At 41.2% G+C, this 26292-nt stretch overlaps 12 protein-coding genes across 12 annotated transcripts; 5 read left to right on the top strand and 7 right to left on the bottom strand. All coding sequences in view use genetic code 12, as the record gives it.

Moving 5' to 3' along the window:
- The first annotated feature begins 214 nt into the window (after positions 1 to 214).
- On the top strand, positions 215 to 3344 carry MCD4 (mannose-ethanolamine phosphotransferase). The gene has a single exon (XM_064916309.1). It carries the CDS (start codon positions 291 to 293, stop codon positions 3246 to 3248), a length of 2958 nt encoding a protein of 985 aa, XP_064777488.1. The 5' UTR covers positions 215 to 290; the 3' UTR covers positions 3249 to 3344.
- A 507-nt stretch (positions 3345 to 3851) lies between these two features.
- TRP3 (bifunctional anthranilate synthase/indole-3-glycerol-phosphate synthase) lies at positions 3852 to 5635 on the top strand. Its single transcript, XM_064916308.1, has one exon. It carries the CDS (start codon positions 3890 to 3892, stop codon positions 5438 to 5440), a length of 1551 nt encoding a protein of 516 aa, XP_064777487.1. The 5' UTR covers positions 3852 to 3889; the 3' UTR covers positions 5441 to 5635.
- Positions 5636 to 6353: 718 nt separating this feature from the next.
- RJT20DRAFT_16162 (uncharacterized protein) lies at positions 6354 to 8208 on the bottom strand. The gene is made up of 2 exons (XM_064919168.1): positions 6873 to 8208; positions 6354 to 6769 (listed from the first exon to the last, which is right to left on the bottom strand). The coding sequence occupies exons 1-2, from the start codon at positions 7804 to 7806 to the stop codon at positions 6600 to 6602; spliced, it is 1104 nt and encodes a 367-aa protein (XP_064777486.1). The 5' UTR covers positions 7807 to 8208; the 3' UTR covers positions 6354 to 6599.
- A 939-nt stretch (positions 8209 to 9147) lies between these two features.
- RJT20DRAFT_132568 (uncharacterized protein) lies at positions 9148 to 9468 on the top strand (the record flags this gene model as incomplete). The annotated part of the gene is made up of 1 exon (XM_064918149.1): positions 9148 to 9468. One exon carries the CDS (start codon positions 9148 to 9150, stop codon positions 9466 to 9468), a length of 321 nt encoding a protein of 106 aa, XP_064777485.1.
- Positions 9469 to 9729: 261 nt separating this feature from the next.
- On the bottom strand, positions 9730 to 12527 carry DOA1 (Doa1p). Its single transcript, XM_064919164.1, has one exon. The coding sequence runs from the start codon at positions 12335 to 12337 to the stop codon at positions 9992 to 9994; it is 2346 nt and encodes a 781-aa protein (XP_064777484.1). The 5' UTR covers positions 12338 to 12527; the 3' UTR covers positions 9730 to 9991.
- A 463-nt stretch (positions 12528 to 12990) lies between these two features.
- On the top strand, positions 12991 to 13596 carry RJT20DRAFT_5000 (uncharacterized protein; the record flags this gene model as incomplete). The annotated part of the gene is made up of 1 exon (XM_064920399.1): positions 12991 to 13596. One exon carries the CDS (start codon positions 12991 to 12993, stop codon positions 13594 to 13596), a length of 606 nt encoding a protein of 201 aa, XP_064777483.1.
- Positions 13597 to 13721: 125 nt separating this feature from the next.
- Positions 13722 to 15062, bottom strand: RJT20DRAFT_90895 (uncharacterized protein; the record flags this gene model as incomplete). Its single annotated transcript, XM_064921350.1, has 1 exon — positions 13722 to 15062. The coding sequence occupies one exon, from the start codon at positions 15060 to 15062 to the stop codon at positions 13722 to 13724; it is 1341 nt and encodes a 446-aa protein (XP_064777482.1).
- Positions 15063 to 15543: 481 nt separating this feature from the next.
- Positions 15544 to 16257, bottom strand: RJT20DRAFT_15891 (uncharacterized protein). Its single transcript, XM_064919163.1, has one exon. It carries the CDS (start codon positions 16099 to 16101, stop codon positions 15715 to 15717), a length of 387 nt encoding a protein of 128 aa, XP_064777481.1. The 5' UTR covers positions 16102 to 16257; the 3' UTR covers positions 15544 to 15714.
- Positions 16258 to 17564: 1307 nt separating this feature from the next.
- Positions 17565 to 18854, bottom strand: ADE12 (adenylosuccinate synthase; the record flags this gene model as incomplete). Its single annotated transcript, XM_064921322.1, has 1 exon — positions 17565 to 18854. One exon carries the CDS (start codon positions 18852 to 18854, stop codon positions 17565 to 17567), a length of 1290 nt encoding a protein of 429 aa, XP_064777480.1.
- A 1340-nt stretch (positions 18855 to 20194) lies between these two features.
- On the bottom strand, positions 20195 to 21857 carry IDH1 (isocitrate dehydrogenase (NAD(+))). Its single transcript, XM_064916307.1, has 2 exons — positions 21753 to 21857; positions 20195 to 21361 (listed from the first exon to the last, which is right to left on the bottom strand). Exons 1-2 carry the CDS (start codon positions 21777 to 21779, stop codon positions 20300 to 20302), a joined length of 1089 nt encoding a protein of 362 aa, XP_064777479.1. The 5' UTR covers positions 21780 to 21857; the 3' UTR covers positions 20195 to 20299.
- A 1170-nt stretch (positions 21858 to 23027) lies between these two features.
- Positions 23028 to 23742, top strand: RJT20DRAFT_16132 (uncharacterized protein). The gene has a single exon (XM_064919167.1). It carries the CDS (start codon positions 23134 to 23136, stop codon positions 23599 to 23601), a length of 468 nt encoding a protein of 155 aa, XP_064777478.1. The 5' UTR covers positions 23028 to 23133; the 3' UTR covers positions 23602 to 23742.
- A 95-nt stretch (positions 23743 to 23837) lies between these two features.
- Positions 23838 to 24686, bottom strand: RJT20DRAFT_90235 (uncharacterized protein; the record flags this gene model as incomplete). Its single annotated transcript, XM_064921310.1, has 2 exons — positions 23838 to 23921; positions 23967 to 24686. 2 exons carry the CDS (start codon positions 24684 to 24686, stop codon positions 23838 to 23840), a joined length of 804 nt encoding a protein of 267 aa, XP_064777477.1.
- Positions 24687 to 26292: the final 1606 nt, after the last annotated feature.

The raw sequence follows: 26292 nt of genomic DNA, 5'->3' as shown, positions 1-26292 counted from the left end.
TACACCATACACCATACACCATACACCATACACCATACAGAACTCCATAACCACCCTCATCCAGAACGCCTATAATTTTTTAAGGCCGCGTTGTTTTCCATTTTCCATTTTCCACTTTCGATCCTTCGTTTTGCATATTAACTATTTTAAGAACCCGTTCCTGCAGTCGATAGACGTTTTTTGATAGTTTGTTGTAATTACTATTCTTTTTGGTATTGTAGTGTAGCAGAGGTGCAATTCAGCAGCTTGAAGATTGTACGTACAAATCAACTGTGTCAACTCCAGTCGCCATGAACCGGAATCGTCAGCTTCTTTTGTTCGTGGGCCTAGTGTTCCATTTCTTCTACTTATGGTCCATCTTTGACATTTACTTTGTGCTGCCGCTAGTCCATGGTATGGACCACCATCTTTCTACAACAACACCTCCCGCTAAAAGACTTTTTCTTATTGTCGGAGACGGGTTGCGTGCTGACAAGACGTTCCAGAAGTTGAAACACCCAAGAACTGGAGAAACCAAGTACTTGGCTCCATACTTAAGATCACTTGTTCAGAATGAGGGCACATGGGGTATTTCACACACCAGAATGCCCACCGAGTCCAGACCAGGCCATGTTGCCATGATCGCAGGCTTCTACGAAGATGTCTCGGCGGTTACCAAGGGCTGGAAAGAAAATCCAGTAGACTTTGATTCCTTCTTCAACCAGTCTAAGCACACGTATTCTTTTGGATCGCCAGATATTTTGCCAATGTTTGCTTATGGAGAAGGTGTCGTCCCTGGCAGAATTGACGTTTGTATGTATGGACACGAATTCGAGGATTTCACCCAAAGTTCCATTGAATTGGACGCTTTCGTATTCAAGCACTTCGATGAACTCATGGAAAATCTGAAAACCAATCAAACCCTCCATGACGAGTTGCATGAACTGGGAAATGTATTTTTCCTCCATTTGCTTGGTCCAGATACCGCCGGACACGCATACAGACCATATTCAGCAGAATACTATGACAATATTGAATATATTGATGAGAAGTTAAGTGAATTGATACCCAGAATTCATGAATTTTTTGGTGACGAAGACACAGCATTCGTTTTCACTGCAGACCATGGTATGTCTGACTTTGGCTCACACGGAGATGGTCATCCAGACAATACGAGGACTCCTTTGATTGCTTGGGGTGCCGGTGTGAATAAACCAAAGCATCTTAAGGATGTACCCAATCAAGAAGCACAGGTCAAAGCTCAAGATCCGGTGAGTAATGGCTACGAAGAAACTTACTTTGACACTTGGGACTTTGATCACTTGGTGAGAAATGATGTTAAGCAGGCCGATATTGCATCTCTTATGGCCTATTTGATTGGAGCCAATTATCCAGCAAATTCAGTTGGAGAATTACCCTTGGAATATCTCGACACCGACAAAGTTACTAAGATTAGAGCTCTTTATGCTAATGCATTGGCTATCGTAGAGCAATATTATATTAAAGAGAAAGAGGTTTATAACCACCAATTCAAATTCAAGCCTTACCGCCCATTTGAGGATAAGTCAATCGATTCGTATAATTCTCAAATGGTTTCCTTGATTCAATCCTTAGAGAGTGAAGACTTGTCTGAATCTGAGAAAGCAATAATTGAGCACGATGCAATTGAAGTGGCTGAAGAATTGATGAAAACAGCATTAGATGGTTTGAATTACTTACAAACTTACAACTGGCTCTTATTAAGATCAATTGTGACTCTCGGCTTCTTTGGTTGGATTGTATATGCTTTTGGTATTTTCTTAAAGTTATTTATTCTTTCCGAGGAAGACTTGGAAGCTTTACAATCCGAGATCAGCTATACTTTGGTCGGTGCTTTTAGTACGTTAACTGTTTCCATTAATTATATCCTATTTTACCAAAACTCCCCATTCAACTACTTCGTTTACGCCGCCTTTCCATTATACTTTTGGTACACTATCCTCAGTGAAAGAAATTATCTAACTGAGGGTTTAAACCAGCTCTTTTTTGGTATATCTGGCCCAACTAAGGTTTTTATTGCAGTTTGCTTCATTGGCATGTACGAAGGCATTGCATACGGCTTTTTCGAAAGATTCATGTTTTCTGTAATTTTTGTTTTGATTGGATTGTATCCATTGGCAGTGACAGGATCTGATCGAATTTCCGCCACCAAGAAGATCACTTGGTTCTTCAGTTGTTTATTGATGTGCATTTTCTCAAACTTGAACCCTGTGAAGGTTGAAAGCTTAACACAAATCAACGCTGGTGCCGTTCTCGCAGTCCTAATTGCTCTTGTTGGTATAAATAAGGTATTCCAAAGAGGCGTAGAGTCCACCCAGAAGACTTTAGTACTTATACAATTGGCAGTAATTCCTGTGAATTTGTTTGCCACCAATGTATCTGTAATTTCGTTGCAAGCTAGAAACGGCCTTCCCTTATACTCGCAGATACTTGGTTGGGTTTCTTTCATAGGATCTTTGGTCTTGGCTGGTCTTCATTCGGTGTACCCATCAAAAGACTACCAGTTAAGACTTTTGATTATTTTTCTTACTTTTATCCCAACATTTATCATCTTGACAATTTCGTTTGAATTACTATTCTACAGTGGGTATTCGCTTGTTTTGCTTCAATGGCTTTCCATCGAAGAAAGCATTAAGTTCTCCAAACGTGAAATTGAAAAGGCACAGGAGGCCACAGGAAGATTGCCGAAGGGATACTGGTTACAGGTCATTAGAATTGCTATTATTGGGTTCTATTTCTTGCAATTGGCATTTTTTGGTACTGGCAATATTGCCTCGATTTCATCTTTTTCGTTAGATTCGGTGTATCGACTCATTCCTATCTTTGACCCATTCCCTATGGGTGCTTTATTGATGGTCAAGTTGATTATTCCTTACGTCTTACTTTCAACTTGTCTTGGAATAATGAACCATCAACTTGAAATAAGGAAGTTTACTATATCGACGTTGATTATCTCCACCAGTGATTTCTTGTCTTTGAATTTCTTCTTCTTGGTCAGAACAGAAGGGTCATGGTTGGATATTGGTTTAAGTATTTCAAATTACTGTTTGGCTATTTTATCTTCCCTATTCATGTTGATATTAGAGTTGGTGAGTTCGATTATCTTACGAGGCGTTGAGTATAACGATGAGAATGTTATTTCAGGTACGGATGGCGATCAAGATGCTATACTAGTAGAAGATGACGATGCCCCTATTAGCTCTCGTGTTAGACGCAGAAATAGAGGTTAAAAAGTGCTCGATAGATTTTATTATAATAAAAGGTAGTTAAAAAGTAGATTTATAAAATATATGATAATAGAATAGAAAATTTATACCTATCAGGACGTCATTTCAAGTTCAATTTCAATCATCCAATTTATTCATTTAATTAAAGTTCGATGCAAAACAGTTGCAAGTTCCTCGAGGCTTGGTTATGAGCTTATCCATTGCACTATGCTGTGAGACTGCTTGTAAAAGAAACTTTTTCCACTGAATCGGGGGGCAGCCACCAGCAAAGCATCCGTTCAACTCCCTACGGAATACCTCGCATAGTATTACTATTTTCCTTTCCTTAACTTATACCAAAGGTCAAACCGGGTCCCTTTCATATCCTTCACTTTTTTTTCACTCTGTCTATTAGAGTGACTTTATCACCTCCACTTGTACTCATTCGTACTCACTCGCTTCTTTCAATCATAATGCTGCAAAATCTTCTCGTCCAAATCGGGTAACATGCAAAAAAGTCGCAGCATCCAACCATCAACCATCTTCAAACTGCAAAAATCCCATGAGTCAAAAAAATGTTTCTTTTCAGAAGGTTGAAAAATGTAATTTAAAGAAGCAACTTCTTCAGCTCAGTAGTTGTTTAATAGGTATAGCATTAAGACAAGATGGTTAGTCAGGTTGATGCTGCTGGAAAGAAGCATGTCTTAATGATAGACAACTACGACTCGTTCACCTGGAACTTGTACCAATATTTGCATCAGTCTCCATTGTGTGGTCACGTAGACGTCTACCGTAATGATAAGATCGATATCGAGACTATCAAAAATGTAATAAAACCAGATATTATCTTCATCTCTCCAGGTCCTGGCCACCCACAAACCGACTCGGGTGTATCAAGAGATGTTATTCAATCTTTCAAGGGTAAAATACCAATTTTTGGTGTTTGCATGGGGCAGCAATGTATTTTCGAGGTTTTTGGAGGCATCGTAGATTACGCTGGAGAGATCGTTCACGGTAAAACGACTACTATTAAGCATGACGGAAAGGGAATGTTTTCCAATGTTCCACAATCTGTTGCAGTGACGAGATATCACTCCTTGGCTGGTACACATAAAACCTTACCGGATTGCTTGGAAGTCACAGCAACAACCGAAACCTCGCCACATGTCATTATGGGTGTCAGACACAAGAAGTACACAATTGAAGGTGTCCAATTTCATCCTGAGTCTATTTTGACTGAGTCCGGCCAGATAATGATTGACAACTTGTTGTCAGTCACTGGGGGCACATGGGAAGAGAACAAGAAACTGACTGTAGAACCAATTTCTAAAAAGGAAAACATATTGTCCAAGATTTACAAGCAGCGTTTGGTAGACTACAAGATAATTGAAGCTTTACCAGGAAAATCATTCAAGCAATTGGAAATTTCATTGTCATTGAACGTTGCTCCGCCATTGATCAACTTCTACGATAGATTGAAATATACTCAAAATGAAATGAACCAAACAATTATTTTGTCTGAATTCAAGCGTGCATCTCCTTCCAAGGGTGATATCAACGTGAATGCTCACCCAGGAGAGCAGGCTTTGACATATGCTGTGAATGGCTGTTCTACCATCTCCGTTTTGACAGAACCTACATGGTTCAAAGGTTCGTTGGACGATTTGTCGTTGATACGTAAGGTTATTGATACACCAACTGATAAAGACTACAAGAGACCAGCAGTGTTGAGAAAAGAATTCGTCTTCAGCAAATACCAGATATTAGAAGCAAGATTGGCAGGTGCTGATACAGTGCTCTTAATTGTGAAGATGTTGAATGATTTTGATTTGTTACAGGAATTGTACGAATATTCATTGTCTTTGGGAATGGTTCCTTTAGTGGAGGTTCAAAATAAGGAGGAGTTGGAGCAAGCTGTAAAATTGACTCACGATAAAGATACAAAGGAACCTTTGGTTATTGGTGTCAACAACAGAAACTTGGCCACATTCGATGTAGACTTAGGAACCACTAGTTCTTTAGTTGATTTTTCTAAGAATAGTGGAAGAAAGGGTGATGTTTTGGTCCTTGCATTGTCAGGAATAACTACCGTGGACGATGTAAAAAAGTACAAATATACTGATGGAGTTGACGGCTTCTTAATTGGAGAGAGCTTGATGAGAGCGGAAGAGAGAGGAGAAGCCGGCAAATTCTTGAGCGAGTTGCGCTCATGCTAGACTTCCAGGAAGGTACTCGCATATAAACTTATACAAGAGATATACATAATACACATAATATTACAATACATCAGACATTAGGCATAACAAATCACAAGCTCGCTTCAGTGGCAAGAGACACCTCCCCTACTGTGAAATTCACCAGTAAGGCAACCCTTTCGTAGTGTAATGAAATTGCCTCCTTAGTTTAAAAGTACGGTGATACATTTAAAAGAACTAAACATAGACAAAGGAAAACCACATGTAGACAAGTACAAACAAGGTGCAAAAACGGGAGTGTTGTTTTTGACAAACTTGATCACGTGCCAATATTTCATTTTATGCACTTCGATGCAGGACGTGTACCGGATGTGTCACGTCAGAAAAGACCTTTGCAGAACCATACGACGAACTTTTGTTAGCTTATTTTGTATTTTCACTTCCTATTGAGATTACCCACTCCCCCCTGCATTGTATTGCACTGGGAATGTTGAGTCTGTTGAATGATACGTGGCAGTAGCTGAGAATTTTAACCTATGTTGACAAGGTTGTCCTACCATAGAGTGCTTCTATTCCATGTGGGGTATTATGATTTGAGTGACCGTATTTGGAAATGTGAAACAACAATATATAATTTCTTCTATGTCTGAAACTCAAGACGTAGGACACTGCCAGAACATCATACCTCATCCAATAGAATTAATTTCAATGATTTGAAACCAGGCTTGTTGTTTGTTAAATGTCGCCCATAAAACACATGCGTCTTACCCCTGAAAATAACAATGCAGACAATTGACAAATACAATCGTAAAAAGTGGAAGCGAAATTCGTTAAGAAGTTAAATTTTTCGGACATGTTGACAAAAAATTTCAAGCACGTAGCGCAACAGTAGTCCGCAACAAATCTCTGTTTAGCTGTGTTAAAAGATGGTCTATTCTACTGTCAAACTATACCCCTGGTTACCTCTTTACTTCCTACTCCACCAGCCCTTACTGTAAACCAAGCATGTATACATAAAACGACATCAATCTAAATACTGTAGTATTTCATATCGTTGCATGATTATAAACATATCGTGTATATTTTTGAGCCAATCTATCTCTATGGTCTAAAAAATTAATTCATTACAAGAGAGCTTACAACAACAACAAAGCCAATGCGCAAAGAGCACCGCTGATCTCTAATACGTTACCAGCAGCCTTGGATTTGGAAGAGGAACTGCTGCTTCCAGAGCCAGAACCTTCAGAAGAAGTGGAGTTACCGGAACCAGAGCCAGATCCAGATCCAGAAGAACCAGAACCACTCTCTGAACTGTCGCCGCTAGTAGTGGAGGCAGAGGAGTCGTCACCGCTTCCGCTTCCAGTAGCGGAGGAGTCATCATCACCACTACCACTTCCAGTAGCGGAGGAGTCGTCACCGCTTCCACTTCCAGTAGCAGAGGAATCGTCATCACCACTTCCACTACCAGTAGCAGAGGAGTCGTCACCGCTTCCACTTCCAGTAGCAGAGGAATCGTCACCACTGCCCTTGCCACTACCACCAGTAGTGGAGGCAGAGTCGTCATCACCCTTACCGCTTCCTGTGGCAGAAGAATCGTCATCTCCACCCTTAGTCGTTGTTGCTTTAGAGCCGTCATCACCTCCCTTAGTGGTGGTCTTAGAATCATCACCGTTATCTCCACCCTTGGTGGTGGTCTTAGAGTCGTCATTGTCGTCCCCACCCTTAGTAGTGGTCTTAGAGTCTCCGCCGTTACCACCCTTAACAGTGGTAGTAGCAGTAGAGTCGTCGCCTTCTCCGCCGTTCGTGGTAGTGTTAGCACCACCGTTTGCTCCGTTTCCACCGTTGGTCGTAGTAGTGGTAGAGTCACCGTCACCACCGTTTCCACCATTTCCACCATTTGTGGTAGTAGTGGTAGAATCACCGTCACCACCGTTACCAGCAGCACCAGTAGCGTTGACGTTAGCTCCACCAGTGGTGTTGCCAGAATCGTCACCACCGTTGCCTCCACCAGTTGTGGTGGTGGTGGCTGCACCGCCGTTGCCTCCAGTTGTAGTACCGAAAGCTTCCTGAGCGAAGTCACCGAAGTTAGCAGTTCCATCACTGTTACAGTATTGTTGTCTGATGTCAGTGGAAGCACCCTTTACACCATTGTAACTATCACAACCATTTGCACAAAGAGCGAATTGGTCCCAGAAAGCGGTATTGTCGTAGAGAGTACCACAGAGACAAGACTTGAACTCTTGAGAGTTGTAGTCTCCACTGACTGGAATACAGGTTTGGAAAACACGAACAATAGAGACACAAACGTCACAAGCGTCCCTCTTTTCAAATTCCTTCAAGTTGGCTGCAATAGCGGCCCCAATAAAGTAAGCGGATGTTAACTTCATTTTTTAGATATATTTTGCAATCGAAATAGATTTGATTCAATGTTCTAACTTTTTTAGAAATTAAAAGAAGAATTCTCTCGTATTTATAGACTTTGCAATTGAAATGCACTCCAGCCTCTTCGACATAAGAGCATCATCGAAGCTGTGTCTCCATTAGATTATTTTTGTCAACAGATATTGCGGGAGTGATTTCATAGGCTCACTATGTTGAGGCGCGAAATTTCATGCTTAAACCTTATTCACATACACGAAATTCCACCTAACCCAAATTTGCTTCGTCCAATTCTGACATAGAACGTCAAGTTGAAAGAGTGAACGCCCGATTTCAGGTCACACATGAAATAGTTGATGTCGTACCTGAGGACTGCTTTGACTGGGTGGTTGCCACGCGGCTGTCACGTTACTCGGGTGCCCTAAATTAATTGGCGATGATACTCGATTTGGTTGGAGGGTTTCCACTCGTGGACTTCGATTCCCTGTTGGAGGCGTCTTTCCAGTGACCGGGTCGGACTTTAGTTAGCAAATGTATGATCTGAAGCCAGACAGTCTCTTGTTCGGCACGTTTCTGATAAGTCGAGGTGCCCCCTTAGCGACATGTCATGTAGGTCACAGACGAGAAATAGCCTTGGGCATCTTCGTTGATGGGCTTGATTTGCTGGATTGCCCCACACCAAGAGACGGCATATTCTTAGCTGATCACTTGAGGCCATCTCGATTTGGGCTTGCAGCATATAACTGTCAGAAGTTTCCAGGGCAAACTTGACGATGATGAGCCATCGTCAACGGTCATCTCCTGATTGAGATCTCACCTTAGTAGCAGGTGAAGCTCTGTCGAACGGCGATGTGAAATTTTGTCGGTAAGCGGATCGAGTTTCAGAAGGCGGTTTCGTTTCAAGCCCGCAAAATAATGGCACCTCCTAATAGATGCTACATATCTGCTTAACCGATGATCATTACCTCGAAAAAAACCATAACAATGCTGGTGCGCATTTACCCCATTCATTAATGCATTTTAACTGGTGGAGCATCCACTTTGCAAGGAAAGGCAGGTTTCACTCGCAGACAAAAATAAAATAGAATACAGTTAGCTGCAAAACTCAACGCAGGGTTCTGTGGTCGTGTGTCAACCATAATTACCCAATGCGTCACCGATTTTCGTGGCGAGGCAAAACGAAGAAGCGGCAAAAACGCGTCTGTTTGAAATATCGAAGATACGAGTGATTACGAGGAGAACACCAACCAGTTATCAGCACGTACTGTCGATATCATTTAGATCTAGCAGTCATCATCTTCGTAGAAGGTCGCCAAAGTCGCCATATCGTATAAAAACAAACAATAACAATGGATGCAGCTAATATCAGAGTAGACGCTACCCTCGTGGCTCAGCATCAGGGCAAACTTGTCCGTATCATTGGAAAGTGTGAATCCTACGATTCAGACTCATTGACAGCTACTATAATAAGCAATGGATCAATCAGTCTAACACTTCAGGAGGGAGAAGTTCTCAAGGTTGGTAAGATCTATGAAATCATAGGCAAAGTGTCAACACTGGACTATAAGGTTAACGTGTATAATGTCATTGAATTGTCAGATAACGTAAATTTGGAAGTTGCCCAGAAACTTGTTCAATATGTGCACAAGGTCCCAGAGTTGTTCTATTAAGCTCAGCATGAGATAATGTGAAGCATTTCAAAGAAGAAAACATAGAGCCAGTCAACATATCCGGTCATAGCAACTAATGTCTGTTGATTGCTGGTTGCAAGATCAGACGTAAGGTTTTTCATACGGGGAAATCAATTCTTGGTCCCGATATCCATGATTTGGAATATGGGAACTAAACAACAAGAATCACGATTGATTTGACATTGTTGAGCTTCTACTTCTTCTTAACATATTTGGTTAAGGGCAACTACTTCTATTCATATTTTGTCACAGTGAACACTCTTCTGTATGAATAGATCTATTGCTGATCGTCATTTGTTTAATCTGTTAGGTGCTTGTATTATCCAAAACTCATAATTCAATGTCATTTCATGTGGCCTCCTAATTCATTAGCAATTAAGCGGTGATCCATATAATGCTCCTCTCGGTTTCTTTTCATAGATGAATATACGGTTATACAAACAGAGATATACTCACTAATCATCAAAATGAATCTCTAAATACGGGTTTATGAACTTTCTTTTCAGGACAAGTGTTGGAGGTCAGTTGACAAATCAATGAACCGCTGTTCTCCACTTTTGACGTATTTCTCTCCTGCCTTTTCTAACCACTCTGGAACCACATCGAAGGCTTTGGCATATCTAAAATTACCATAGGCAATAGCTAATCTGTAGGCAGCCTCACTATTAGATTCAACAATAACATCTCCTACCGCAACAGTAAAGTCCACTATAGGCTTTGAAGAAGTTGGATTGGATTTGAGACCAGTTGTCTTGACGTGATAAGCTGACAAGTTATAAATCAATGTAGCAAGCGTAGTTATGGTAGTATTATAGAGCTTGTGGAACTTTCCGTTGGTGGAGATGTCAAAGAGCTTGGATTTCAAAGTATTCAAGAGTTTTTGAAAGTACTCATTATAATTATACTTTCCGTCCTCGCTAGGGTCGATGTAGAGTTGAACAAAGAGAGTATTTCCGATTAAATTATTCAATGTTTTCAAAATCATCATCAATAACGGAATTGTGGACGCGCTTGCTATCTCCAAACCTGTTGTCAAGGCCTTCAACACTGTTTCTGCTGCGTCAGTGGATCTGATTAGATCAACAGTTGTAATTCTGGGGATACTTACCCTCAACAAATCATAACCAATTAAACGAGACGACTTCGTCCATGTATTGACAATCTTTGGTATAAAGGCCGTGACCAATTCTGATGCCTCCCTTGAAGTCAAGAGTTTTAAGTTGCCACTAATAATCTCTATATCTCCTTCTGAGAACCTATTACCTTCTTCTTGCTCTTCATTCAACTTTTTTAATCCTGTAATTAACTGAACCTCCTTGTAATCTTTAAACGAAATGTACGTAGTCTCTGGGATAACTTTTAACTTGTCGGTGGTTGTTGGTTTATGAGAATGCTTAGCCTGGTAACTATCGGAGTATGGGTTTTCAGTAGGGTCATACGAATCTGTCTTGTTTCCAGTTTGTTCCAGGAGATTGATACCAGCGGTGTTCTTGTTAATGAACTGGACAACTTCATCGGTATACGAGGAGGGCAAATCGTTATCGGCCAAAAACCGCTGTGCTGCTGTGAAAACATTTTCATTCACATTGTATGGCAATTTCAATGGAGGTGCACCGTCTTCTATGTCTACGTCAAACAAGTAATCGTACTCTTGACCGTTATAGGTATGTTTCGTGCCAGAGCTTGCCGAGCCTACAACATCACCAATTTTAACCCATTCTCCTCCCGACCATTGATGTGCTTCAATGACCCCAGACGGGGTTTTAACCATGATTGTGGCACCTTCCTGCTTTCCCGGACGAGTCAATGCATCGTATCCTGGAATATCTGTCTTTTGCAAGTTATCCAAGGACTGTTCGGCTATAGAGGACTGTTGGACGGATTCCTTGAATTGTGTGAGCTCTGCTTCAGGTGCAATTCTAGAAGCTTCTCTAGTAAATACACGAACAGTCTTATCCGATCCACCTACTGCTATATCTGAATTGGGAAGGACTGCCACACACCACACTGAGATGCATGGCAAGGTGATAACTTGTATCACGATTCCATCCCTCCATATACGAATAGTTCTATCTTCTCCAGTAGAGACAAGATCTCCATTTGGTAGAATTTGTAGGTCATATACAAATGAATCATGACCATATAATGTCTGAATCGTGTTACCAGACTGTAAATCCCATATCTTGATGGTACCGTCGTTGGAAGCAGAAGCAAATCTCTTCCCATCTGGGAATATCAAGAGCTTTCTGACTACATCTGAATGTCCACTAAAACGCTTAACTTCATGGCTTCCGTTCCATAATCTGATTGTTTTATCGGCCGAGCATGTAAGAAAGGTGTTTGAATCAAGAATTTTCACATCCCACACCGAATACTCGTGTCCCTTTAAATCAAACTTGACAGAAAATGTCTCAAGATCCCACACTTTTGCCGTTGCATCCCATGATCCCGATATCACAAGTCCGTCCTTATAAAACAAAGAGCACACATTACCAGCGTGGCCTATCAATTGGTATTTGCCAACGTCGTCTCCAGGTTTTCTATCTGAGACTGACAAATCTGACAAATAGATCATGGCGTCTTGACCACCACTAGCAATGAGCGGTTCGTGTCCTTCGGTGTCTACAAAGGTGACCGAATTCATAAAGCTGTTTGTTGGCGAATGAAATGCAATCAATGCCTCTGTTGTGGTACTTTGGAATCGACTGTTGTCTTGAACCGCTGGTGACCATATCCGCACTGTAGCGTCTCTCAGAGCAGACACAATTAAGTCATCTGTTGGAGCAATGATTGCTCTGACATCTTGTTCATGGCCCAGCAAGGTGGCACTAAGCTTGAAGTTGGTCATTATTCCATAAATACCTTCAATGCCAGTAGAATACTGTTGTTCATAGAAACAATTGTGGTGGTTAAGTGGCAACCTTTAGTGATGGAAGTCTGGAGAGATAATGGGCGGTGCACGACCGGAATATAGTGAGTTGTGGGCAAAGGGTGTCATTAGTAAAGCGGTGTTACTGTTGTAGGAAAGGAGAAAAGTTGGAAATAACTTAGGATATACGGTTTATTAGGTGACAGTAAGTTTTGATATTGGGGGATTGGGATTGGTATTTGTGAAATATTGGTGTTGGAGACAATATATGATTGTCTCGTTCAGCTACAATGGTATTGGAGTTGGTGTTGGTGATGGCGATAACAGATTCGATGTATAGAGCACAGATGAGAAAAACATACGAATATGCCAATAAAAGCAATTTCCTTTTTAGAAACAACCCCTTCCCCTTCGTATGACTTCAAATTTTATCTCTTCTCTCGTCCTGAATCGTACGTATCGGCTCCAATGGCCCCTTAGCAGATCTCTATTATTTAAGTGTTCGCATTCTCTCGTTCCTTTTGTTTTCGCAGCCGCCCACAAATTGCAGCCTCCTGAAGATAGAAAATTGCACCCAAGTGCCGCTGTCAAGATGTAGATGTATGAATAAGAATCAATAGCCACGGAGAGAAATGAGTGCTGAAACTATTCTTGAAACGGGCAAACAGGTGCTGCTTCTGATGCTGTTGCTGCGGAGGAAACGTGTACTTCAGCACTCGATTTCATCGTATCATTTGGGTGAAGTTCCTCTAGTAGGGCGTCTTTTGCTCTCTCAAACAGCGAAGAATCCAGTCACTGATGTCCACAGGGTCTTAGGTTGGGTTGAAAAGGAGATTTCGATCAACCCTTATGATGATCTACCAGCCTATGAAGAAACTGTTTTATTTTACAATGAGTCCGATTTGGAATTAGTCTCCCCAAGTAAAGGATACTACTTCTCAACTAAGATTAACCGAGAAATCATTGAATCCAAGAAGAAGTACAAATTACAATACCAAATTGGAATTCATGGACAATCTTTTAAGGCAAAGATCCTAAGAAATAACGATGATGTCTTTTTAAACGAATGCAGGAGAGAAACAAATAGACTTCAAGAGAATAAATGTAGTCCCACCACACGCTTGCGTCGCTCATCAACTATGGGCAATATGGCTCAGTTGGTACCAACAGGAACGCTCAGAAGAAGTAAGTCCTTTTCATTCTTGTCTAGTCCAAAGAAGCTGTCAGGAGTGATTTAAAACTGCTACAGTACCACTAATACAATGTATAGAGCCTATTCAATAAACCGTTACTTATATTCAAAAGATATCGTAATTCATAATAATCTTTCTTCTGTCATTTAAATCATTACATACATAAACTTCTATTTCGCAGAAACAGTATTAATTCCGTCGTTTATAATAGACCCATTATCCAACAACAAGTTGGTTTTGGACGCATGTTTTGAAGGGATTGTGGTTGTGGTTGCAGACTTTGCGAGACTAGCCATAAGGTTGTCCCCGGTAATATGTCTTCTTGGTGGCAGTTGCTTAAACTTCTTTCTTTCGATGGGCTCTTCGTGTTGTCTTGACATGGATTCGCCAATTCCAGCAGTGGCAACTTCACCAAAGAGGTTATTAAATGTTTCGTAATCATTGTTGCCCATAATACTAAAAGCAGGTATCAATGAGTCGTTTACTGTCATTTCAAATAACAACTCATGAGTATCATCGTCAAAGAGTTTATATATGACCAACCTTTTATCAATAGTAGTACAGATGCAGTAAATAGGGTCGAATTTGAGAATGTCACCGCTGATTTTACGATCCCCAATGTTACTAGGCAAAATAAATTTGAAGCAGCTTATTGGACCTATCTTCAAATTATCATAAAAGTTCACAATCTTGAGGTTTGAGAACTTGATGATTCCCACTTTTGACATCAGGTCAGCGAATATAAGGTAATTATTATCAATCATCATCAATTTAACGATTGGAAATTGTGACAATGTTAGGGTTTCGACGGGGTAGATCTTGTCGATAATGCTATAGATGAGGAGCTGGCCAAACTGTGTACCACAAGCGACAAACTCGTCTATAATACAAATGGATATCATCCAACTTGAAATCACATCAAAAGAACTGGCATTGTACAAAAAGTCTTTCGTGCAAGTGGAAGAGGACCAGAACGGAGTTAACACTGTAACGTGACGATTAGAACTACCTGAGACGTTGCTGGTATTGTGGATGGTGCTTCCAAGAACACCCTCCGTAGGTATCTCTGATTCAGCGCTCAAATTCAAAGTTGTGAACGAACGGCGCAATGGTCTAATGAAGCTACCGTCCACAATACGAATCCCTTCATTTCTGCGAGACGATGCGTTCGGTTGGGTACACTGTTCATTCGAGTCAATCTCATAAAGCTTTAATTCACTATTTTTACCGCAGCTAGCAACTATTATCCTATGCTTGTCATGAGGAGCCATTCGTAATTGCACATCTGATACCGGGTTTAGGATAAGGTACACTTTGTAACTTCCGAATGCATCGTCATTAACCAAGTCTCTGATGACTAACTTTCCTTCATTAGAGCAGGTGTATAGATACTGGTTATTCAACAACCCCAATGCCACAAGATGATCCTGCCTGTTGATATTGGCATTCTTCCACTCCTTGACAAGTTGGAAGTACTTGGTTCCCTTTTTACCCCACACTTCCTTGAACATCTGTACTTCGCCGATTTTTCTGGCAATGACAATATGAGGAGTGCTCTGAAACTTGAACGAGAGGATCTGCTGGATATAGTTCTCCTTGGACTCCACACACAGCTCGTACTTGAACCTAACGGCTAAGGACTGATGTGATTTTTTAGAGATCCTTACAACTGGGTGGTGTTAGTATAAAGAACAGGAGAAGAAATGGAACCTAGAGGACGCTGTTTGGCCGTTGACCAAACAGCACGCCGATGGAACCGATCATTGAAATCAACATACCTCGAAGACTACCCTTCTCCTGAGCTGAAAGTAGGAGATCCATGGTCAATGGCGTTATCTCATGTGTGGTGCAAGGGCACTAAGGAAGGAAATGGTGGAGATTGGTGTCCGAGGATGGCGACCCAAGGAAGAATGTGTTGTACGGCCAGGAGTGATCAACGGGGAGTGATAATGGATTTAGAACCAGGATTCTCCTATTTATATGGTACACGATAGCAAGCTGTGAGAGGCTTTCTTAGCAAAAATGGAATGATACTTGGGAGAAAGGAACAAACAGCAGCTATGAGAATCACACCAAGGCACCAGATAGAATAGGAGAAGGAGAATGTATGAGTGAGATCAAATACTAAATAATGTGCTAGCTATAGGAGATCGATTCTAATAGTTAAGAAAAGGAATAATGGAGTCCACTAACAAAATTAGCCGCCAGCAAACAGAGCAAGGAAGTCTGTTGTATAGTAACAAGTGGAAATGTGAGAAGCAAATGCAATAGAACGCAGCAAATGGCAATTGGCAAGTGACAGACGACGACGAGGATGACAACGACAACGACGACAAACAAAGTATAAGCACAGAATCCCAAAAATAAAAAATACTTTATAAGAAGAAATGGTATGGCAATAAGGCAAATGACCAAAAGACCAAAGGCGAAAGATTCGGAGAAGCCAGAAGAATACCAGAGACGGATTATGGCTTCAATTTCCAGAAAGAGAGAGTCGCAGATTTTACTCAATTTACTCAGAGAACTGATTAAGTACAAAGTGATTACCATTTACCATTTCCAAGAACTACAGGATTACAGGACTACAGGACTACAGGACTACTGAACTACAGGAGTACTAAACTACTGCAGAACTACAGGACTACATTCTAGGCAACTACTAAATTCAACAAATGTATGCTCACTGAAGCATTACACACATTAAATGTTTTATTTATTTTACTTACTTTCATGACAAATGTTATGCACCCACAAAGTTGCCACACCATCATTAGCGTTTCTCCTAAGCCCAAAAACATCAACATCACATAGCATATATATGGCATATATATGGCATGGATAGCGTAGATCATTTAAACTTGTACTACGTTGTAGCATGAACACAACACAGCTGGTGGTGACCATATGACGTACCCTTCGTCTGGATCGGAACCGCACTGAGTTTGTGTGGGGCAATCCTGCCAATCGCTAAGGGAACCGCGACCATCCACACGACTGACCAAAAAGCTGCCAAAATCCGTATGGGGTAGAAGCGGGTTAGGTAAAGGAGCGGGGAGCTATTTTTGATTTGTGTTGCGGCATGGGTTCTTGTTGACACATCCATGCCGCGTTATTAAAGTTTACCGGTGGTTTACCAACATCTGATGACTTCAGGAAGTTGTATACTAATAGTGTATTAATGATATCTTGACAGAATCTTGATAGTTGTTCATATTAAGAAAGTTTCAAGTCCACTTGATTTTCATGACTTAATAATTGTTACGTGTTGGATAAATGTACTTAAATTTAATAATGATAGAAATTCGCCAAATTTTGGAGAAATACTAATGGCTGCGAAATTCATATCGCAACAAGATTCATAAAGGAACATCACAGAGAAATATTAAAACTGAAATGGTTGATATATTATTGTAAACAACATGAAGACTGGATTATGTACATATAGGTAGAAACCACGACAGTGATATTAATACTTCTCAGAATATAATAATCCAAGAATATGCAACACACAATGTTGCAAGCAAAACCGAACTATAGATTTTACATTGACAGAATGTAGAACTGATTTGATTAACTGCATGGACAGTGGTACCAGTAACTATTCGTATCGTCACCATTGCAACTGTGACCATAAACTATGAGCTTAATGCCCCTACCGCTTTACTAAATCTTCTACCTATCATCAAGCAAAAACTACCCAATATGGCACATACACTAGAACAAGCAACTTGCTATTACTTTATTACCCAATAGAGGTTACTACCGTCAGATATCTCCTTTTATTCGCTTAGAGGTTACTCATTCATCATTCATAGTGTTTACTCACCCTCATCTTATAGCATAATATCCTACATTTGCTAAGCATCCTCTAATGTCAATAAATAGTTTATTTAACGTCATTATGTAAAGCAACGTATAATTCTAAAATAAAAATACATCGTCTATCTAAAAACAAATAACAGATAAATAGAGCTCGAACTAAAGTTTTGTTTGTATGATGATTAATTCCCTTTTTAATTCACAGCCTTCTCCAACATAGAGTCACGAGATGGACCAGTACCAACCCATTGGATTGGAACCTCCAAGTAGTCCTCGATGAACTTCAAATAGTTCTTGGCGTTCTCTGGTAACTCATCATAGGTCTTGATCTTGGTAATGTCAGTCTCCCAACCAGGTAAGGTCTTGTACTCAACTTCAACCTTTCCTAACTTAATAAGGTCCTCTGGGAAAGACTTCAAGGTCTTACCGTTGAGCTTGTAAGCAACACCGACTTCAATTTCCTTGAAACCGTCCAAAACATCCAACTTGGTAATGTTCAACGAAGTGTAGCCGTTAATCAATGTGGAGTATTTCAAGACAACCAAATCTAACCAACCACATCTTCTCTTTCTACCAGTTGTGACACCGAATTCAGCACCAACTTCTTGCAAGGTTTCACCAGCCTTGTTTAATTGTTCGGTTGGAAATGGACCCTCACCGACTCTGGTAGTGTAGGCCTTGACTACACCGTAGATGTTGTTGATGGTCTTAGGAGGAATACCTAAACCAGTCAACACACCACCAATACCAGTGGAAGAAGAGGTGACGTATGGGTAAGTACCAAAGTCAATATCCAACATCAAAGCGTTAGCACCTTCAACCAATATCTTCTTCTTGTCAGAAATAGCTTCGTGCATGAATTCAATTGAGTCAACAACGAATGGGCGTAAAGCTTCTCTGTACTTCTCGTATCTGGCCAACTCCTCTTCGGTGTCGTAGTCAAACTCACCATATCTTTGCTTTCTGGAGTTTATCAAACGGTGGTATCTAGTCTTGAACTCTTCCCAAGCCTCTGGGTCCTCATTGACCAAATGGTGGACTCTGATACCGGATCTAGAAGCCTTGGTGGAGTAAGTTGGACCGATACCCTTTCCGGTGGTACCAATGGCCTTTTTGTTCTCGGAAAGCTCAGCTTCCTTCAACTTGTCAGTTCTCTGGTGGAAGTCGAAAACAAGATGAGCTCTTGAGGAAAGGAACAAACGGTCACGACAGTACAAACCCTTCTTCTCCAAGTTTTCCAATTCCTGGAAGAAAGATGGAACATGGACAACCACACCGGAACCAACGAGGTTCAAGCACTTTGGGTTGACCAAACCAGAAGGAAGCATATGGAAGTCGTACTTCTTGTCTCCTACAACGATGGTATGACCAGCATTGTTACCACCTTGACATCTGGCACAGACGTCGATGTCATCACACAAGACATCGACCAACTTGCCCTTTCCTTCGTCACCCCATTGCGAGCCTAAGACAACGTCACACATGGCGGTTATTAAACTAGTTGTAAGCGGTGGTTATTAGTAGAATGCAATAAGAACTAAGATACTTAGTAATGAACGAAGTTCCGTTAGAACCAAAAACCAAAAAAAAAACACTAGACAATTCTACCGATTCTCCGATGAGCGAATCATCTCTCTTATATGAAAGGGAATAACGTGGTGGAGGATGCTGGTGCAGGTGGTGATTGGTGACCAGTTATTGCGGTTGAGGTTTTTGTCGATGGTAATTTTAGAGGCCCGGTTTTCAGAGTCAGGGAAGGAATTGGAGTGGTTTGGAGCGGTTTCGAGCGGGCCAGTGAGAGTGAGTGTAGGGAGAGTGAGAGTGAGAGTGAGTTTAGGGAGAGCCGGTGAGAGATATTTCGCACGAGAGTATTGGCATGAGAGTGTTCGCAGGACAGTACGCCTAGCTTTGAGGGTGGTTGTGAGTGTTCGGAGTACCGGTAGTGAGAGGTTTTTTGTGAGACTTGGAGGTGGAGATCGAGAAAAAAGCGAGCATCTTGCTAGCGTTCCTACTAAACTGTGACTCAGTGAGGGTGCAACGCCCTACAGAGTACAGGCGTAGTTCTCCCCTACAGACAGCCTACAGCCTACAACCTACTTTTTTTAACCAACACCAAATTGTTCATGCTATTGACGTGGGGGCACAAATTCGGTAGTCACACATCTAATTAATTGGCTTGACTCTGAAATGTCTTGGTACGCATTATGCCGACAGTAATTTCCATACAGGTTATCATAGCACAGATAAGAAGAGGTGCTAACCGAAGGTAGAAGAGATGAAGACCTGAGATCTATGGGAGATGTATTTGGTATGGGCCGGTTATGAAGTATGGGGAGCATTTCGATATGAACGGAATTTAGAGCCAATTATCTCATTCTTTATTGAAGAATTTTCTATTATGTATTCAGCACAGTATTTCTATATATGTCACTTCCATCAGCTGAAAAAAAATTGACTGGGGTTTAAGCAGAGATCCTAATTTAGTGTCTGGAAAAGAAACGAATAAAACAGTAGTAATAAGCTGGAAATATTAGCAATAGTGAAGTCGCATCAAAAGAGATCATTTAAACGGCGAAGAAACCGCCTCTTACAGTAAATATGACACGATCGTATTAGTCTATAATGACTCAAAAGGACTATAATGACTCAATAGGTATACGGTTCAAGTTGTAATAACTTCGTAGTCATTATTTCTTCTCACCTGTCAATCCCAGAAAAGAAAAGCAATTCACATCTTTTGCAACTTATGTCCATCCCATTACTCTACTTTTTGCACCCTACATTGGTTCCGGTTCAACAATACGTCTACACGATCTCGTCACGGTCTTGCAATAATAATAATAATATGATTTACATAGATATATAAACGTTTTGTAAATGTAAGGATGTAGTGAAAGGTGCTGTGTCAACGATCATCGGAGACCATCGCTTAGTTCAATTTGGCAACAATGGCGTCAGTGAACTCGGTGGTGGAGGAAGATCCACCAATGTCCTTGGTTCTGATCTTACCGTCAGCAATGACTTCGTAAGTGGCATTAGCAATCTTGTCGGCGTCCTCGTTAAGACCCAAGTGTCTCAACAACATGGCAGAAGACAAGATCATGGCGGTTGGGTTGGCGGTGTTCTTACCTTGAAGGTCTAAACCGACGTGACGACAACCTGGCTCGAAAACAGCGTATTCTCTACCAAAGTTGGCACCTGGAACCAAACCTGGACCACCGATAAGGGCAGCACCAATGTTGGACAAGATAGAACCGTACAAGTTTGGAGTAACCAAGACATCGAATTGTTGTGGCTTGGCAACAGCTTGCATGGAAGCGTTGTCCACAATCAAGTCGTTGACCTCAATACCAGAGTAGTCTTGACCGACGTCCTTGACGGTTTGTCTGAACAAACCATCACCCAACTTCATGATGTTAGCTTTGTGGATAGCAGTAACCAACTTTCTGTTGTTCTTCTTGGCGAAGTCGAAAGCGAACTTAGCAATTCTCTCAGACTTGAATCTGGTCATGATCTTAAGGGACTCAACGACACCTGGGTACGATTGATGTTCCAAACCAGAGTATTCACCCTCGGTGTTCTCTCTGACAAGGGCAAAGTCAATACCGTCCAATCTGGACTTGACACCTGGGATATTCTTGATCAACACAAGAGAGGCGTAGATATCCAACTCTTTTCTCAATGCAACGTTTAAAGACTTACCAGTGGATCCAGTTGGGGTGTAAATGATACCCTTCAAACCGACCTTGTTTCTCTTCAAGGACTCAACGGCCTCGGCGACACCGCACTTACCGGACTCTTCGACACCAGAGACATCAATGACTTCCCAGTCAATTGGGACATTCTGGGCCTTGAAGATGGTCTTGACGGAGTCAGTGATCTCTTGACCAGCACCATCACCTGGAATCAAGGTGACGGTGTATCTGCCGCCGTACTTCTTTGGCAAGACAGATTCTGGAGAAGCAAAAGTGGCTAAAGAACGAACAGCGCTCTACACAAACATGTTAGTATACGATTAAACGTGGAAAAAGGTGTCTGATATCGAGGAAATATTGATTGAAGGAGAATGTATTGGCATTGATTGGTGGTCCCCTAATTCAACAGTTAACGACGGAATACTATTAGCGATGATCTGGAAACGATGGATACAACAATTGAAACGACAAACAGGCTTCCAAATCGGCACTGGTAGTATACCCGTTCTTTCTAAGGCCGATTCAATGCTCTAAACACCCAAGTTGCTATAAGATTTCGTGTATTTCATGGACTCTGTTGATGCTGCTTGTGGGTTCGATGAGATCGACATCTGCTCCTTTATCGATATTTCAGAGCTAGACACTGGCCCGTGGGCTGGCGGCGTTAGCGGCGGCAATTGCACGTACCTTGTGGACAATGGCAGTTCTTAACATTATGGAAGAGAGATACTAAAACTGACGGCTACTGGTGATACCCTATGAAGAGAAGAAACAACTACCAGGAAAAAGGGAGGTCAGTTTTATGTTGTAAATTGAGACTGACGGAAAAAAATTATTAGGGGAATTTCGGTTTGTTGGCAGACAACGAATTGGTGGTGGTAATGAGAATTTAGTGAGAGAGGAGGAACAAGAAGAAGAGAAGAACAGAGCAGGGCGACGTGCACATAGGGAAGGGGAGTTGATGACAAGATGGCAGGTAATGGGTGATTTAGGGCAGATATCGGTATAATGAGAGGGATGGAGGAGTAGAGACAGGATAGAAGATGAATTTAGGGTGATTTAGAGATAGGATAAGGAGGGTTTAATGTGTTTAGCTTGAATAATGTGTTATTGATGATGGTTGTAGAGCGAGATGTCGTAGTGGTAAAAATGAGAGGCTCACCGCAGATACCATCGGCAGAAGGCCCCAGTAGTGTCTGCTAACAGTAGAGAAAAATGATAGTGGGACAGAAAATTAGCAGTCTAAATGATGATAATGCTGCACGGAAAAGAGATGTTTGAGCGGTTTAACTATGGCGGTCTACGGAGTAGACGTGCACTCTCGGTGCCGACGTGAATATACACGCAGTGATTGGTGGAGCCCTCGCCAGAGGTTCCGATTTGGCAGCGGTCGTGCACGGGTCGCGGACTCGGAGTGCGGATTATTATGGGATTGGACGGATGGTGAACGAGATCACGTGAAATAAAATACACAAGAGATGAAAATTAGTGTCGTTTTTGTTCTGCGACAGGCATTTGCGACAGGATTGCAATAGAGCCGACAACAGGGAGTAAAGCTGGAAGAAAACAGAGAATTCGGTAAATTCATGAAGGAATTCTAGGAGAATAAACGTAGGGACTCCTTGGATGAATCATCAAGCCACAATTAAGCATTGGGACATTGATAACGTATGATATACTGCTGAATAAGTTGTAAAATGCCCTTTCTGTCAATTTCTTAGCTAAAGGAGCCATTATCATTTTGTAGATGCGACAAGTAAGGTATAGCTTGTTCAGCTTATCTGTAGCTTTAGTGATGTCTCCAGGACCTGATTCCTAGAGAGTGTCTCATTCTTGTGAGACAATATGGCACATCTTCATACTTTCTTTTTGTTAGATTTAATTAGCACTTTGTTTATATTAGCCTATCTCAATTTCCAATTTCCAACTATTTAAACTTGAATAATGTCACATGATCACTCACGTGACTTGAAAACTTTCATCCATTTGTATGAATAGACTTATACTGTTTCTTTAGTGAAACTGTCTCTAGTTAAGTCTATATTGTTGCAAAGATCTCAATATTACCATGTCTACCATATCCAAGAAGGTGTTTGCTACCTTCAAGACGCTCCAGAAAAATCTCCATAAAGAGCTTCTCATAATTCAAAACAGAAGCAACAAGATCCATAACGCTAAAGATTTGGAGAAGCAACAGGCTCTATTGCAATACAAGAAGGTCAACCTTCTTAGAGAAAATAAAGATGTATCAGACATAAACAGTCAGATCGAGAAGTTAAAGAAAGGAGACTTACAAGATTCAACTGAGTTGCACAGTAAGCATATCATTAAGCACTTTGAGGAAGTATCTGCTAGTGCTAAGGACGCTTTGGATGAGAAATACAAATTGAACAATTTGTCCAATGTCATTACCTTTTTAAATAGCCAAAGAGAGTACACAGAATTACTCGAAAGATATAACCCGGGCTTGACTATGAAACAGGACGATAAAGTCAAGAGAACGGCTCATAGAGTCGGATTGGAAGTCCCCGAGTAAATGTACAGAGCCAGTCCAAAGGAGCACAATCTTCCTTAGAAGGAGGCGATTCTAGGGTTCAAATCGGCAAATGCTTCCGTCACGTTACTCATTCTACTGTAAATAGGCAATAAAGGATATAATACATTCAAATTTAATAGTACATAAATCATTAACCATAACTAAAATACATGGAGACATTTATAACAGTCTCACGACCATTATAGGTGGTGAAATAAGCAAGATCACAGCGAAAACTAACTTCTGAATCTTCTCTTACGATCTCCTCCAACGCAAATTTCATTATAATCCATGTCTTCTTCCATGGGTATTTCGTCTTCCTCTTCGTCGTTTCGTCTCTTCAACTTGTAATTCTTCATCAACACCCCAGGCGTCTTCTTCTTGAGCGAGTTGTTTTCCACCATGAACTTCTTGAGGTTCTCAATGATGAGTAAATCATCGTAGTAGTTGTTATTCAAAGGACTTACGCTAGGACGGCTCGATTGGATTAACGAGAACGAATTAGGTAAGTTGTAATTATAGCAGTCCATCAAGTAGGCAATGATCAAACCAGTGGATAAATTGGCATTTCCTGTTTCAGATACCACCAAAATCTGCATATCGCTGTTTATGCACTTGAAGAGATTTATCAATCTGATTAAGTTGAAGAACTGCAATTTCAAGTTGCCTTGTAAAATTGGGGAAGTGATAGAGGAAAGTAATTGGTTATTTGGAATTTGGTGGATGAGGTTGCCAGAATTAGGGTTGTTGACATAGAAATACTGGAGATAGTTCTGGAGTATACGGTTGAATTGTTTGATGAACTGGTCCACAAGAGGTTTGGACTCGCAATCTGCCAGGAACGAAGGGTCCAAACTGAGAATAATCACATCCGAGGAAATAGTCACCTGGGGCTCATCCAACGCCTGCAAGAACTTATCGGTGGTCAAGCAGTTGATAATGATTTTGACGTTTTTGTTGACCAAAAAGTTGTTTTGCGACAATGAGGTATAGGGTCCCAACCAAATGGAAGGACATATCTCTTGAGGTGCGTCCGGATTGAAGAACATGGACTGGTCCATGGCACCGGAGTAATTTCCGTACATAGTAAGAAACTGGAACCTGAAAAGAAGTTGCAAAGAAGTGTCTAGCTGAGAAAAAAAACTCTGCTAGTAGTAACTACGAAGAAGCTCTGCTAAAGTATGGCAGGTTCTTTTTGGGGCCAAATAGATATGAAGACAGTGGGATGCGGAACGGCACTAGAGCGTGTGCAAATGAGCCAGAGCTGCGATATGTTGAAACAGCGAAGAGACGCGTAGAATAACGTCTAACGAGAGGCCGTGGTATGGGTAGTTGAAGACGTGAACCACGAAGCCTTTTGCGACAAGGCAACAATTACTGGACAGTAGTTAAGGGAACAAGTTGTAGCAGCAGCAGCAGCAGAAAGCAGCAGTAGACACAGGCACAGGAACAACAACGAAGAATTGTGCTAGTATGACGCAGGGCTAATAGCGACGATAGAAAGAATAATGACAAATTAAACCAGACAGAAGACGTTAAAAATGCAAAACCCAAACGAATGGGCACTCCGCTATATATATTTCATCCTCCTTCTCCAGAGCACAATTCTGTTTCTGGGTTTACAGGGCAATACCCGTAGCTGTTAAAACACACTATTTCTGGTTGATGTGCCCCAAATAGTTAAAAATTACGGCAGGCATAAAAGGGAACAAAAAAATATTCCACTAATAATATTAAAAAAAAATCGTAGCCCAGATGCCCAGACGTGCAGCAACCGTCGAAGGCACAAGACTTTGAATGTAGTAATTTATGTAGGTAGTAGAACAATCGAGCTTCTAGCCTTGGATGGGGCCACAGTATGTGCAAGTGCGGGAAAGCTTCGGGCAGCAGGTACTGTGTGCTATGTAGGAGTTGATGCAGGTTGGCCTGAGACAATTGGGCAGCCACTGGCGGGTGCAGGTCTTTCGGAATGGTAGGCAAAAGAGAAAATCTGTTCAGAGAAAAGTGATTACATAAGCGACGACTCAGCAGCCAGCTTACGAACATTTTTCTTATTTTCCAGGAATTCTACACGACACCTTTGGGATTATTCTCAGCTCTCGGATCCGAGTTGAGAAAGAGGAGAACTCGTGTCACGTGATAGAATGCTCCTTTATTCATTAAATACCTCATTTGCTGTGCGTCTTTCTAGCGTGTGTTAACCGTTAATGTCAGTGGTGCCGTAAGGCCATGGTAGTGTCTCTACCGAAATACTATTATGCAATACCAATTAGAGTTTTTATGCAATAAAGGTCGTGTTGAATTCAATAATTTAAGTTTGGTGAAACATGAACTTCAGAGTCGTGCACGAGTCCAATATAATAAACTACGGCTTCTCACAATTATGGTTACTGGTCGTGCTCTTTCTCCAAAAAAGTGTGGACGGGTTTAGCTTTAAAGTCAATGGGTGATACAAAAACGTAAGTAAAGAAATCACGTGATATAAGTCATATTCAAATTTGCAAAGCACACTCTATTATGGACCTCTAGGTCTACTGAGATACACGAAGTTTCTGTGAAGAGTAGTGTTTGTGTTTACCACACCAGGATTAGGTCAAACTTGGTAGTGTAGACCGTCTTCAACTTATGGGTTGTTGCTCCATAGGTAAAAGTTTGAAGGCAATGTCTTCACACTTTTAAGTTGCCTCCAGT

This window comes from Scheffersomyces xylosifermentans, assembly GCF_036884685.1.
Source record: "Scheffersomyces xylosifermentans strain CBS 12540 chromosome Unknown RJT20scaffold_1, whole genome shotgun sequence".
Lineage (NCBI taxonomy): Eukaryota > Fungi > Ascomycota > Pichiomycetes > Serinales > Debaryomycetaceae > Scheffersomyces > Scheffersomyces xylosifermentans.
The sequence above is the reverse complement of the archived record's forward strand: the minus strand, read 5'-3'. Positions and strand labels throughout refer to the sequence as shown.